This window comes from Moschus berezovskii, chromosome 12 (assembly GCF_049115385.1).
Source record: "Moschus berezovskii isolate FMDL1 chromosome 12, NW_MosBer_1.0, whole genome shotgun sequence".
Classification (NCBI taxonomy): domain Eukaryota; kingdom Metazoa; phylum Chordata; class Mammalia; order Artiodactyla; family Moschidae; genus Moschus; species Moschus berezovskii.
Genome location: NC_142471.1, coordinates 42,420,484 through 42,435,570, shown reverse-complemented (window position 1 = coordinate 42,435,570; position 15,087 = coordinate 42,420,484). Strand labels below are relative to the sequence as shown.

The window sequence follows — 15,087 nt, the reverse complement described above, 5'->3', positions numbered from 1 at the left end:
GATCATTCAGAATAAGAACAGGGATCTCAACATCAGTGGTATCTGGCAACCAAAATGGCCCACAAAATTTCTCACCTCCTGGTACACCTGTCCTTGTTTGATTCCCTTCCATAAAGCACTAGGGCTGACCTGGGTGACCAATAGCATATGGATGGCAAAAGAGATGGTGTGACTTCTGAGTGTAGATCACATACAGCATGCATCTTTCACCTTGGTCTCTGGACCACTCACTCTGTATGGGAAGCCAGCCTTCCTGCTGTGAGTAAGCTCATACAGGCAGCTCTGTAGAGAGGTTCATATCAGAGGAACTAAGATCTCCTGCCAATTTGCGAGCCTTCGAAGAGGATCTACAAGTTCCAGTCAAGCCTCCAGGCTGAGTGCAGCATATGCCGATACATGACTGAATGTCATGAAAGATTCTGAGCCACCCAGTCAAGTCACTCCTGAAGTCCTGACCCACAGAAACAATGAGCGGTAATGACTGCCGTTTCAAGTCACTAAGTTTGGGAGCGATTTCTTAATATAGTATTGTACAACCAACATAGCATCTGACCTTCTAATAACAGACTTTCAGGCAGTCCTCTCAGTTTTCCTGCCACCCTCAACTTAACTTCTGTAGGTAACTAATACTGCCAATTCCTGAACTTCTTGGGGGAATTTTGTGGTACAAATTGGTTGCTGTTTATCTTTCTCAATTTCTCGCTTGGGATTCAGACTTTTTAGGTCTATACTCATCCATAAGCTTCACAGATTCCACAGCTTTTTGCTGTCATCTTGTCTCCCTGTCCCAGTTGAACAAAAAATTTTAAAATTCTTTATTGCTGTTTTAGTGGAAGCAACAAAAGTTAAAAAGGATGCTCTATCTAAAAGACCTGCTATCAAACATCTGAATCTCTGCCAGTGTTACAGGTAAAAGATAATACCTCAGTATGAGTTTAACTTATATTTTTCATATTATGAGTATTCTTGAGTCATCTTTTTCTTTTAAGAGCCGTATGTATTTCTTCTCAAACAAACCATATGTTCAGTTTTTGGGGGCCTAATTACTGAATTGATATTTTTTCTTTTTGATTTATAGAATTTCTTTTTGATTTATAGAAGCCCTTTATATTTGAGAAATTAGCTTTTTGTAATATAAGCAGGGGATACTTTTCACTGTTAGACTGTCTTCTGACCATTTATAGTGGTTTCTACCTACCACACAGGGCTTTCCTGGTGGCTCAGAGGTTAAAGTGCCTGCCTGCAACACGGGAGACCTGGGTTCGATCCCTGGGTCGGGAAGATCCCCTAGAGAAGGAAATGGCAACCCACTCCAGTATTCTTGCCTGGAGAATCCCATGGACGGAGGAGCCTGGTGGGCAACAGTCCACGGGGTCACAAAGAGTCGGACACGACTGAGCGACTTCACTTCACCACATAGTAAAGTTTTATTTTTATGCAGTTGATACCATCAATCTTTTCTTTTTTAATTTTAAGGGTGTTTTTTTTTTTGGTTTGTAAGTTTTGCATCAGATTCAGATTATGTTTAAAAACTATTCCAAGGTTTGTTCTAGTATTTTAATCATTTCACTTTATATATGTAAATATATATGTATATATAAATTTTATATCTGTATGGCTAAATCTGGCTAAAACTTATTTCGGTGTACAGAATTGACTCAACTTAATTTTTCTCCATATAGCTATCTACTCCCAAATCCATTTACTGAATAAGCCAACTTTTCCTCAGTAATCTGAAATGTTACCTTTATCACATACTAACTTTTTTTAAATACTTGGGTCTACTTATAGGTCTAGTAACCAGTTCCAATGATCTCTCGGTTTACTCATGTATCAGTCAGATAATGCTTTATTACAAAGTTTATGCCCTCCTCTTATCACTTTTCTCTTCTGGCAACTGTCTTCTGAAATCATGACTAAATGCAAATAACTGAACCACCAAATAAATAAAGAATGGTAATAAATAAGGAAATCGTAAGTATTCATAAACATAACAAGAAGTACAATGATATATCCAATTAACTGACTGGTAGTAAGGTCCTCTGTTCACTCAAGAAAACTATAATACCATTAATTAAAGGAAATACAACCAGAGAATACAAATTAATGGTTTCTGAAATACATTCATTGTCAATGGTTTCTGCCTACTGGCTTTAAGAACAACTGTTTATATCTACTGTTCAACAAAATACTTTGCATCAAAATAATTATCTTACTTGTAACAAAAGCAGCTGGAGAAAATGATCATAGCAATTATGCAGACAGCCATAGAAATAAGCAAAGCCAGCCATCGAATGCTGCCATCGAAAAATGGACCTGACAATGGAAATAAAAAGATGTATTATCTTTCTATTACATCTTAAAAGGAAAAAATAACTTGTAGTGTTGAACTCTAGAAAGCCTGCTTATTGTTAAAACCACAGAAAATAGTTTACTGAGATTTATGATGACTGCACTTTTCTCCAGTGTTCTTGCCTGGAGAATCCCAGGGAAGGGGGAGCCCGGTTCCGTCTATGGGGTCACACAGAGTCGGACACGACTGAAGTGACTTAGCAGCAGCAGCAGCAGCAGCAGCACTTTTCTCTGCTAACCTACCTATAACAACAGGGGGCAGTGTAGGTTGCAAATACTGGTTACATAAGTTGGTCCGACAACATTCTATTGTCCGGCGTAGCTGGGCTTTTGGTGAATCCTAAAGGAAGAAAATTAGAAATAATTTGATATATGAAATTGATAAATAATTTTAAAAATATTCATAAAATACAATTTCTAATTCAGTGAGTGAAAAGGACCTGCTAAGTTTATGTGTGAAAAATGATACAGAAAAATTTGAATCTGTGGTGAAATAGTATTGTGAAGACTCTAAAATTTTTTTTTTCTGAAGAAGAATGTATTATGTGGTATATGAGAACACTAGACTATAACTTAATTACAAATAAACAAAAGTTTATATATATTTTTAACCCAAAGTTTGGCATTTCTTAAGATGTTACTATTTGTTATTAATAAAACAGTAAAGTCATGAGATCTTTTTTTATAAAAGATGGGGTAATACATTTCATTACAATGGCAAATTAGTAGGGTAAATATAAACTCATGGTAGTACCAAGACTTAGATGGATGAGACTAAAGATCTAGATAAAACGTGGAGTGTGTTCTAGACCAAATAAATTGCATATTATAAAAGGTAGTCAAATAGGCAGAAGATACAGATGATTTTGCATATAATAACTATGTTGAAACTAATGAACCTAATACAGAAGAAAATAAGTTTATGTGGTGAGGGTAAGGGCAAAATATAGAAACAGTACTTCTGATAGTTTTTAGAGACCACTAAACCAGACTGCAAGGAGATCCAACCAGTTCATTCTAAAGGAGATCTATCAATCCTAGGTGTTCATTGGAGGGATTGATGCTAAAGCTGAAACTCCAATACTGTGGCCACCTCATGCGACGAGTTGACTCACTGGAAAAGACTCTGATGCTGGGAAAGATTGGGGGCGGGAGGAGAAGGGGACGACAGAGAGTGAGATGGCTGGATGGCATCACCGACTCGATGGACATGAGTTTGAGTGAACTCCGGAGTTGGTGATGGACAGGCAGGCCTGGCGTGCTGTGATTCATGGGGTCGCAAAGAGTTGGACACGACTGAGCAACTGAACTGAACCAGATATGTGTCCCTAAAAGATCAGAAAATGAGCCCAGGGAAAGACTGCAGTCATGGGATCAGATGTCAACAATTATATGTGAAGTTTTATTTAACCAAAAATAGAGTATTTGAGAAGTTCTTAACTTCAATGGTGACATTTCAGCACTGCCTGGAAGAAGTGACATTCTAGACCAAAACAGCAACAGAAAGGAACTGTCTGTCATTATAAAAGTAGCAAGAATATAAGCAGAAATTAACCATGTTAGTCTTAAATATCAGAGGGCCAGAAAGGGGAAACCTTGGCAAAATCAGGTATTCCTTTTAAAAAAGGTGAATATGAGATTCCATAAGGGAATCTATATGGGATTCTATAAGAGAAGAGTCTTGAGAGTCCCCATAAGAGAAGATGGGTCAAGAGTATTTGGAAACCTCCAAAAGCACAAGTTTTACACTTTAACTGAATTTTAAACTTTCTAACAAACTATTACTTTTAATTATCATAAAAAGAGAAAAGGAAGACATGTCAGAAGTTACACAAGTGACTCTGGGAAAAAAAAAAATCCTGGATCTAGAGAAAAGTTACATGAAGGATGGAATGAAGAGTACATAATTAAAAATGAATAAAAAGAAGTGTGAAGCATCCAAGAATAGTCCCAGTATGCTAAAGTTCAAAATGAGCTTAGCCTTGCAGGACAGAAAATGTAAAGAAAAATCAGCAAAGGGTTTTTAGCAGTGCTAGAAGAAAGACTACCAAGCAACAGATGCACTATTGCTGATAAAACAGCAGGTAATGGAGGACAAAGGAAAGAAACATTTCCTTAACTCTCGTTTTGCTTCAGTCTTCTCTATCAGGGATGATTACAGGTATGAAGAAGGCAGACCAAACGCCAGTAAGTGGGTCTGGTATCCCAGAAGTATGCAGGGACCCTACAATGTTTCTGTGTTCTGTCTGAATTCCTATCTTCTAAGCTCTGATGCTTTGGCCACTTGATGCAAAGAGCCAATTCACTGGAAAAGACCCTGATGCTGGGAAAAATTAAAGGCAGAATGAGAAGAGGGTGGTAGAGGATGAGATGGTTAGATAGCATCAACGACTCAATGAACATGGATTTGAACAGACTCGGGGAGATAGTGGAGGATAGAGGCGCCTGGCATGCTATAGTCCATGGGGTTGCAAAGAGTTGGACATAACTTAGTGACTGAAGAACACAACACAAAGCCAGATGAATTATTATTACAGGAAGATGAGGGCACTGGGAAGAGGGCTGAAAGAGGTACGATTCAAAGATTTTAGAAACAAGGAGTGTTGTAAACTCGATAGCTAAATGTTATATTACTTTTAAAAGGGAAAGAAAGACTCTGCCAACAACAGATTGGAGGCAGCATAGTATTATGAAAACAAGGATTCTGCAAATAGCTTAAATCCTTGCCATTTATTAACTTTGTGACCCTGAGCAATGAACTTACTTCTCTCTGGGCTTTAGCTTCCTCTCCTGTAAGACAGAGGATAAAAAATACCTACCTTACAGGATAATTGGGAGAAAATGAGATAAACTGTACCAAGCACTTAACATATTAAACAGTAAATGTTCAAGAAATTAATTCTTCTTCCTCTAGTGAACATGACATGGATCCCAGTCAAGATTCTACAATAAGTAAAAAATGCTTGCAATCTCTGGGAAGACTCAATGTGGCTTTGCTGAGAATAAGCAATATGAGACTCATATCTTTCTTACATAGATTAACTATATATCTGGGTAGGCAAAAGTTAAGTGTGTCTAGATTATGATGTTGGTCAACACAACCTTTCTGATTCCTGCACTCCCGATTGCCATGCCCCACCTAAGTCCATTTGTATCTCTGACTTTATGTGGGCAATAAAAATTCTTTTGGGGGAAAAAACTTACTTGGCATTCATGAAATAGAGGAGATTCTAACTTATTTAGTGAACTTGAATGGGGGGTGGCAGGTTAGGAGGAGTGGTACAGGAGAAAGTAACTGAAACCAAATTATAAGGAATGGCAGTGTGGTTTCTAAGAAATAATTCATCCTACAGGAAGAGACCGAATAAGCTAGATTTACCTACAGAGACTGGATGGTGTAAGGGAAAAATCAAGGCCTGGGCAAAAAATGGTGATTATCACTTGAACCTGTTTTGATCCAAACCTGACAGCATGTGAAAGCATTGGGAGGAAAGGGTTAGGTGCCAGCAGAAGAGCTGCTCTGCTCAGGTTAGGTGCCAGGTAAATTAACAGTGATATGTAGCAAGATACACAGAAAGTAACCCAAGTGGTGGTCAATATTTCTGTCTGTGTAACCCCTAAATCACCAACTCAGTGGATGTGAACTGAGGCAAACCCCGGGAGATAGTGAGGAACATGGAGGCCTGGTGTGTTGCAGTCCATGGGGCTGCAAAGTCAGACATGACTTAGCGAATGAACCACAACCCCTCTAAATGAATTCCGAAACACAATGTATTCCCTCTATATTTTTAGGCTAACATCTAAAAATTTTCATTATAAATAGGTGCAAAGAATGTATTGATAATACCTTACTTATTGCACATTTTAAAGCAAATTTAAAATAACTCAAATCTATTCAGGAACATCTAAATAAAATAGCAATTCAATACCCATTATCACTATTTTGAAAAATAAATGGACAAATCGGAAAATTTTATAGTATTCCTTTTTCTCCTTATGCTATTTCCTTTGCACACATTCCACAATCATTGCCCTAATGTAATATATCATGAGATATAATTCTCCACCTCAAAAATAAACATATATAAATATAAATTAATCTCTTTTATTTCCTGTGACAGGATGTCTTTAAGTCTTAAAAAATTATTCTGGCTTGATTTATCACCACAATTATTAGTACAAAATTAATCAAAATTATATGTACATTATAACCTTTACATAAAAAGAAAATTTTATTGGAAACGTATGAGATGGACAGGACTTAAATAAAATTAGTTCATAAATTCATGGACAATTACTTATTGCTAGAATGAGAAAAGTCTGGCATTTAACTTTGTTCCTATTTTTCTCTTTTCCTCTTTTTGGGTGAGTACTAAGATTTTTTGACCACATAAACAAAAAAATGGTAATGGAAGGATTTGTTGTACCATTGTCCCATAATTCTTTGAAGACCTTCCAATCATATGACAAAGATCTATAATAATCCTACTATGAAAAGTTATTTTAAATGAAACAATTTGGTTGAAAGCAAAAAATGAAGAACTACCAAACATGCAAATATATTTGCTATCCCCATGTTCCCCACACTGATACCAAGATTTTAAATTATAACAGCGTTTGGGAACTTGAGGATTTACATTCCAGGCCACTAATCAGGAAACTGTGAGAAGGTTGATTGTGAAAAGGAAGAAACAGAGAAACTGTTTGAGAAGCTCTGGTCTCAGGCAGATCAATATTAAGCAATAGGATCTATGGAAGTTCAGGATCTGTAAACCGACTCCCTTGACTATCCATGTACCGAGTGATCCTCATGTGCTGCAGTCAGTGTGCACTCCTGAGTGTGTAATTCAGTATCAACACGGTAAAAGCTAACATTTATTAAGTCCTTACTATGTATCAGTTGCGCTAAACTCTGCATATATGCTGTCTCTTATTTGATCCTTACAGGAATTCTTTTGCTAATAAGAAAACAAGAGAGTAAAGCTCCTTGCTCAAAGTCCCACAGCTAGTTAAGAGGCAGCATGTCCATCTGAACACACTGTCAAGCGTAATAACTATACTGATTAGTTTACATAATCAGTACATAAACTAGGGACATGCCTAGTTGAGGGGGCCTGTGAGGCACTGGTTGTTACTGCCCAACTCAGTGTTCTAACCATAGAGAGGTCTTTCGTCAACATTTTTAAGTGATTAAAAAGTATACTGAAGTGTGGTTGACAAATAAAACTGGAAGAGACAAAAACAAATCAGCATCTCCTGAATTCTGACAGGTAAGGGCAAAGGATTGATTTTAATACAACAAAATTTAATTTTGACAACTATGTGACAACCATGTAACAAAATTCATTCCATTCTCATTTAGGTATTTGTGTCAAGAAACCCACAGCACTAATGAAGAACAGAAGAGAGATGGCTGAGCGGTAGCATGAGTGAAAGATACCGGGATTTCAGCTGACAAAAAGCTCAGTATCTTATTTAAGAGTAAGGCATGACAGACCTCTAACATGAAATTCTGCTGCATTCAGGAGAAGGAATTACTAACTCTTTGCTTGTTTTTCCTCGCCAGACCATAATCAATTCTGCATATTACACCAAGAAACTGAAGAGTGAGTAACTCTAAAGCTGATCCTACATAAGGAGTAGTTGAAGTTATTTTGAACTATTATTTTCATTGGGTAAAAGCTATAGTGTATGAAGAGTAAAGTAATACGAAAAGATTTCTTCACATAGTAAAGGGCCACCATGTTAAAAAGGGATTTAATTTGCTCTCTATAATCCAAAAAGTACAAAGGAAGAGAGATGTGCAGTCATACGGAGGAAAAACTTTCTAAGGATAAGGTCAGGTCATTACTACAAATGAAACAGGTAGGCTTGGGAGGTAATAAGCCCCTTATTGCTAGAGGTGAAGCAAATAGAAAATAGGATGCAATGTATGCAACTGTGTGCATGTGTGCATTCGTGCATGTGCGTACCGTTTCTACCAATCCTGAGAATTTCTCACTGATCTGAATAATTTTCTAAAATAGTTGAGGCTTAAATTTGTTAATAAACAGTTCTCTCTGGAGCAGTTTTCAAAAACAGTGGAAAGATCACTGGGGGCAAAATTATTATACAAGATTTTGAAGAGATTAGGCTTATAACCCAAAGCCATCAATATGTTCATAAACTATTACTAATTCTCTGACTTCTTTGCTGTGCTGTTAAAGTAACTCCACTGACATCTCTTTACAAGGGCTTAACATTTCTAAGTTGTCTCGGGGAGTTATAAAGGTTATTACTCGTCAATTTAAAGTCTTTCTAGTCCATTTTATAATGTACAAATAAGTGTGACAGCATTATTTTTTATAGGCTTGACAATTTAAAAACAGATGATTTAAAACTTAATCTGTAATTTCAATTGACACAATCATATAACCTGAAGTAAGAGCTAAGCTTCCTCCAATATATTTGTTCCTAGAACACACAGCATATGCAGACCAGGCACACTTCTCCTTGTGGGGTCAATGTTTTCCTGTGGACCCTCCCTTCTTAATTTCATAGGCCTCAAATGAGATATTACCTTGCACTGAAAATCAGATCCTTCATATTTCATACACCCTGAAGCTAATGTGGTTTCTCCCTGGTCATCTTCTTCTATGATGGCAAAGCAATGCCCATTAGTTCTACAAGAGAAAAAGCCAAAAAGACAAAAGATCAACTTCAGATCGGAAGGTACTAGTTAAATCTCAGTTTGAATGTGGCCAGTTAATGATGGCTTTTAGTTTTGAATAAGAATTACATTCAGTGTGATTTACTGGCAAATCCACATGCATTTTAAGGCAAATAAAATTTGTCATATTTGAACTAAAATCTAGAGGTCGAATAAAAATCCAGTGTCAGGCAGTAAAGGATTTCTTTTAAACAAGTCCCCCCAAATATGAAATACTATATACTACTTTTCTTTGCTAATCATAGTCATGTGACCATAGAAAAACTATAAAACATTATAAAGTAGATAATCTTTAATGCTTAAAAATATACTTAAAAATAACTTTGTCTCTTTTCATCCATAAGATTTTCTGTATTCCCATACTATACACAATATTATGAATAAAAAAACTTCTCGGTGAACCATAAAAACAGATTCAATGACAAAGCAAGTATATTTGGGAAGATCTGACTAACAAAGACCCTGAGAGGCACTTTTTATTTAATGTGATAAGGAAAAAAGGAGAACTTGTGAATAGCTGAATTTTCAGGAAATGTATATAAATGTATTTGTATTAAATTAAATGTTATTATAGTATTCAGTTCAGTTCAGTCGCTCAGTCGTGACTGACTCTTTGCGACCCCATGAATCACAGCACCAGAATTTTCTCCTAATATATTCAAGGTTTAATGAGTAGAAGAAATATCTAAAAGATTTTTTTGTGTCCCTCCTTATTATTCATATCGATAAGTGTACTGTTACATAACGTTAAAACAATTTCGTAGAATTTTTCATTTTCTGAAATGCGAAAATGTTAAGTGTGACAGGATGAAATTCTGTTAAAACTGATCACTAAGTTTTACTCTGGGTTACCCAAGCCTCTAACAAATAGCTCATATGGACCAAGGATGAACTACAGACAGGAAGTCACCTGGTAATATAATAGGGAACACCCTCCTAACACAGATCAACCAGTCTGTTACAGTAAAGTCAACCGCTACCAGAACAAACAACAAATCTAAGATATGGTGAACTATCATACAATTTCAATATTTTGTATGTATACTTTTTGGCTATATATCTGTTCACATTCAAAGAGCATAAAAGTATTAGGAAAGTACAAAACAAGTTATCGATTACTGTATCTTAACAACAGGAAGATAACTGACTGAGTCCTTCAGGGATTTTTTTTTTTTTTGACTAGTAAGACAATTCTTCATCGTCCCCTAGGAATATGGAACAGAGTTAGATATAAATATTAAATAGTTAACATAAAATTAAGTAGAAAAATTACAGTGGTTATATAAAGTAGATTTAGACTGGGGGTTCACTTATAAGAAAATAAAATTATTCAACTATCACAATGTCAGACTTGTAGACCTGTAAAATATTTCAACCAATTTTGAATTACAAGGTTTATGTGAATTTTCAAGGTTTCTTTCTAATAATCTCTAAGTTATCTATAATGAGCATCAAGAACTTTCTAATAAAAAGATCACTAAATAAACCTAAAATGAAAGACAAATACCAGATTCCTTTTACCTCTTTTAAAAGCTATATTACAATGTGACTCTAAGAAAATAACCATCAATCACTTAATAAAATTTTCCTATATAAAGAACAAGACACTTTTGGCTCTTTGGAGAGACACCTTATAAAGTTAAAGAAAAAAATTTAGACAAAGTAAATGATTCTTAAAATAGCACTAAATGCAACCCTATTCTCATAACTTTAAGAAGAAGCATAAAATACTTACATGCATGTGTTATTAATAGCATCATCTGGGCAGTGTCCTGAGCAATAGCACTTTAAAAAAGGCAAGGTATCCTCTGGTGCTAAGGTTACTCCATTTTCTGACTTTTTCTGATCGGAGTCTGATTTCATCCCAGTACCATGGAGCATACTGTCTAGATTCTGCCCTGTATTCAAACATGAAATTGTAATGAACCATTCCTGAAAATCTAATTCTTTTATTCCAATTTTTTAGTGAGGAGAAGTTTCTATGCTTTCTTAATTGCATTAATTGTAGTTGTGTGCTTTTAATTAAAAATAAACTTTATTTATATGATTATATTTATCAACGGCCTAAAATGTACAGAAAAACTATCTCAGCTCTCATAGGATATATGGAGATGACTATGTCACAATTTTTGCACTAGTGAAAGACAAGAATGGCACAAGTTAGAAAATGGTTGTAACTTGTAAGAAAAGTACAAAATGGAAGGCAGTTTCAGAAGAGTGAGATTATTTCCAATCATTAAAAAATTGACAAATTATGGTTCCTTTTAAAGACACTTTGGTTCAAAATTTGTGACCAGCTTAAAAAAAGTAAGTCCTTTATTTGTAGGTATCTCTATGTGAAAGTGAAGTTACTAAGCATTTTGCTCTGGATTTTAATTGCTTAAGTAAGGGAATTGTGAGAGTTTGCGGACTAATCATATTATCTGGTGCCTTTTATTCTCAAGGTCATTGGTTCAAATCCAGACTGTGCTGCCAGAAACTGAAGGTTACTTGTAGGGCAGTAGTTAGAGCATGGAAACAGAACTGTGTTCTTGCATTAGAGTATCGTAGCCTCAAATGACACTGTCATATTTGATACTGATTCTTTCAGACTGAAAGCAGAATAGAGCTAAAGCAACGTTTTAGTAATTCCTCCCTCTGAATCAGTGAAATCAGCTAGGTTACTCCTTGTGGGGGTAGATCTCCAGAGAATAAAATGTAGAGCCAAACAGGTATAAAATATTGAGAATTATGTATGTATCTCATTATAAATGTTAAATGAGTGATTCAAGGCATAATGTGAAGTTGACTTAAAATTTAGCTATTCTGGTGAGAACTACTGAAAAAAGAAAAAATAACATACATACCCATGGATAACCAGAAAAGAATGTGCTGCTAAATAAATTTCAGTGATTCCATGGCTTAAAGTTTAATAATCCTTACTTAATCCTTTAAACCGCTACAAAACATAGACTTCATTTATGTTAACATTAACAGGAAAAAAAAGGTGTGTGTGTGTGTGTGGGGTTGTGGGGACGGGGGGAAGAGTTTCAAGAAGGGAAGAGATCTACTGGGCAAGAAACGAGGAAACCTATAGTCTGGTCTACTATGCCCCGGCACCATTAATTGAGCTGGGTGATTACAGACAACCCATGTCACTTCAAGCTTCATTTACTCAGTGAGACGACAGGACTAGAACACATCTGAGGTCTCTTAACCAGCTTTAAAATCCTATTACAGTTATAGAAGGAAGCATCAATTTGACTATGGAGACCAAATGGCAAATAATATGTGCACATAGCTGGTTTTTCAAAAATCTAGTGATACACAGAAAAAGCAGTATAGTATGGCAGAAATAGCACTGAAATAACAGTAAGAAGTCAAAAGTTCAACTCTTAAATATCTCAACTGATAAGTTACTCTCTCAACTTCAGGCTTTTATCTATAAAAAATGATGATAATAATTTCTAATTAAGAGATTATATATATAAAAAAAAATTATACTAAAAGATCACCAATACCTGGAAAATTCAAAGTTACATGATGGTTAATACACATAACTTCCTAGAACAATGAATTTAAGAGCTAAAAATACTTTAATTGCAATAATTTGTATCTGGGGTTTATATTATCTCAAATATTTAATTAACAAAACAATAACTAATTAGAGGCCAACTACGTGCAGGCAAGTTACTGAATGCTGGAAACTGATCTGGTTCTTGAGAAACTTGGAAGAAGGCAAAGATGTATGTGTGTGGAGGGGATAAGCACATAAATAAATACAATTCAGAGCACAATATAATACAAAGGTGCTCTGTAAACAAAGGAAGGAGCTAATAACACAAACTCACTCCAGGGTGTCAAAAGCAAAGAAACCTGAGCTACACCTGGAAGCTGTAAAATTTCACCAAGTACAGGTGCAGGTACAAAGAAAACAATCTCCCCTCAATCTCCCTAGGTGACAGCACCTATTCCCATGGTTTAAATAAATCTCTTTGTTGATGGTTTTTAGATTTATCCCTTCAGCCTTGACTTAAGTCTCTCAAAACAAACTCATCTAAAATGGAATGTTTGACTTTTCTCCACAAAGCTGGTCCTCCCCAGGGTCAACCTCCAAAATGTATCTCACTTTTTCTCATTTTGGTCCAATTCCACTGCCATTTCCTGGGTGCATCATGTCACTTCCAAAATAAAAGAATCTCGACATTGATCTCCCGACCTCTGTTTTTGCCCCCTCCAGTCCGTTTCCTACATAGCAGCCAGAGTTATCCTATAAACCTAAATCTGATCTCATCACTTATCTGCTTAAAGTGGTTAAATGGCTTCATATACACTCATAATACAGTTCAACCTCCTTCACCATGCCTACTGACACCCCACAGGATTTGGACCCTGTGGATGTCTCCATCATCAACTCATAGAACTTCCCCTCCATCATGCCCAGACATAAAGACCTGTGTCAGTTCCAGCTGCTGCTGCTAAGTCGCTTCAGTCGTGTCCGACTCTGTGCGACCCCATAGACGGCAGCCCACCAGGTTCCGCAGTCCCTGGGATTCTCCAGGCAAGAACACTGGAGTGGGTTGCCATTTCCTTCTCCAATGCATGAAAGTGAAAAGTGCAAGTGAAGACGCTCAGTCGTGTCCGACTCTTCGCGACCCCATAGACTGCAGCCTACCAGGCTCCTCTGTCCATGGGATTTTCCAGGCAAGAGTACTGGAGTGGCTTGCCATGCTAATTTCTTTCTACCCACAAGTCCTGTGTTTACAAAGCATAAAATTATAAGTTGGGGGGTGGGCTGAAGCTACAGGTTATATATGCAACACCACTCTAGCAATCTGTAGTAATCTCTAAGAAATAATTTTTGCACATTGGTTTTAGTTCTTTTCATTAAGAGCAAGTATTTTAATATTACTTGAAGGCAAATAATAGTTATCAAAGACTAACCTTCTTTGAAAGGAAATGTAACAAATTTTGCTCTTCCTCAGAGAAATATAGTGCTAAGACTTTTCATTTGAATTTGTTAACTAAAACCCAATTTATTTCATCTAATAAAAGTTTATTGGGACTTCCCTGGTAGTCTAGTAGTTAAGACTCTGACCTTTCACTGTAGGGAAAGCAGGTTTGATCCCTGGTTGGGAAACTAAGGTATCACATGCCACATGGCATGGTCAAAAAAAAAAAAAGCTTATTATGTAACAACTTAAGATGGGGAATGAGAATTTTTTATCTTACTGTGGAGATTAAAAAAATTTAATACCAAATAGTGATTACCTGGGAGTAAGGCAGCAAATGCTATACTAATGTTACTATTAATTTAACTCATCTTAAAACTATGACAGCTTTGATTGGTACTGATCAACAAGGCATGTAATAACAGAATTAAAATAAAGATGTTTTATCAAATAATGTAATGTTTTACACAAAAAAGCAGCTTTTGCAAGAGCACTCTCATATTCAAGCATGGAAAAATAAGGGTACCAAACCTAAGACAAAATACAAAAGAAGCTAAGATTTCATTGTAACATTCATTCTTTAAAATGAAAATTTAAAGATTTATGCTGTTAATCATAATTCTTATCAGCAGATATTGTCACTGTGAACAAAACATTATGAAGAAAAATCTTTAAAGACATAAATTTAAAGGAATAAAGATGTTCAGTAAGTTCTATGAAACCATTTTGTCAAACAGCACTCTCTTTAGTTGAAAATACTGTCCTAATGAAACCATACAGGAAAAAGCTCATGTGTAAATATATAGCCCATTTGATCCTAAGAATCATCACAATAACTTCCTGTTTGGGAGTTCTATGCTGTAAATGCACAGTGTAGAATTACAATACTGGTCATAAATAAAACTTTTGAGTACTCAATTTTAACATTTGACACGCAGACATTATATGTATGTTTTTAAACTCTTAACAACAATGCTTTTTAAAAAAAACTGTTTGTTCCTTATTGTAATTTAAAGGAGAGAATTTTAAAACTTAGTCCTGAGTATCTATTATCCTATGTGTCAGGCACTAAGTCAGCTACTTTACTTCATATTT

The 15,087-nt window shown here is 35.8% G+C and overlaps 1 protein-coding gene across 1 annotated transcript in view; it reads right to left on the bottom strand.

Annotated features, from left to right (window-relative positions):
• The window catches only part of BMPR1A (bone morphogenetic protein receptor type 1A), a 147,490-nt gene that overhangs the window by 18,317 nt on the left and 114,086 nt on the right, over positions 1-15,087 (bottom strand). The window contains exons 4-7 of the mRNA XM_055425299.2: positions 10,797-10,959; positions 8,912-9,014; positions 2,596-2,692; positions 2,217-2,316 (exon numbers count right to left, since the gene is read on the bottom strand). Coding sequence (XP_055281274.1) covers positions 2,217-2,316; positions 2,596-2,692; positions 8,912-9,014; positions 10,797-10,959 — 463 coding nt within the window. The remainder of the gene's footprint in view (positions 1-2,216; positions 2,317-2,595; positions 2,693-8,911; positions 9,015-10,796; positions 10,960-15,087) is intronic.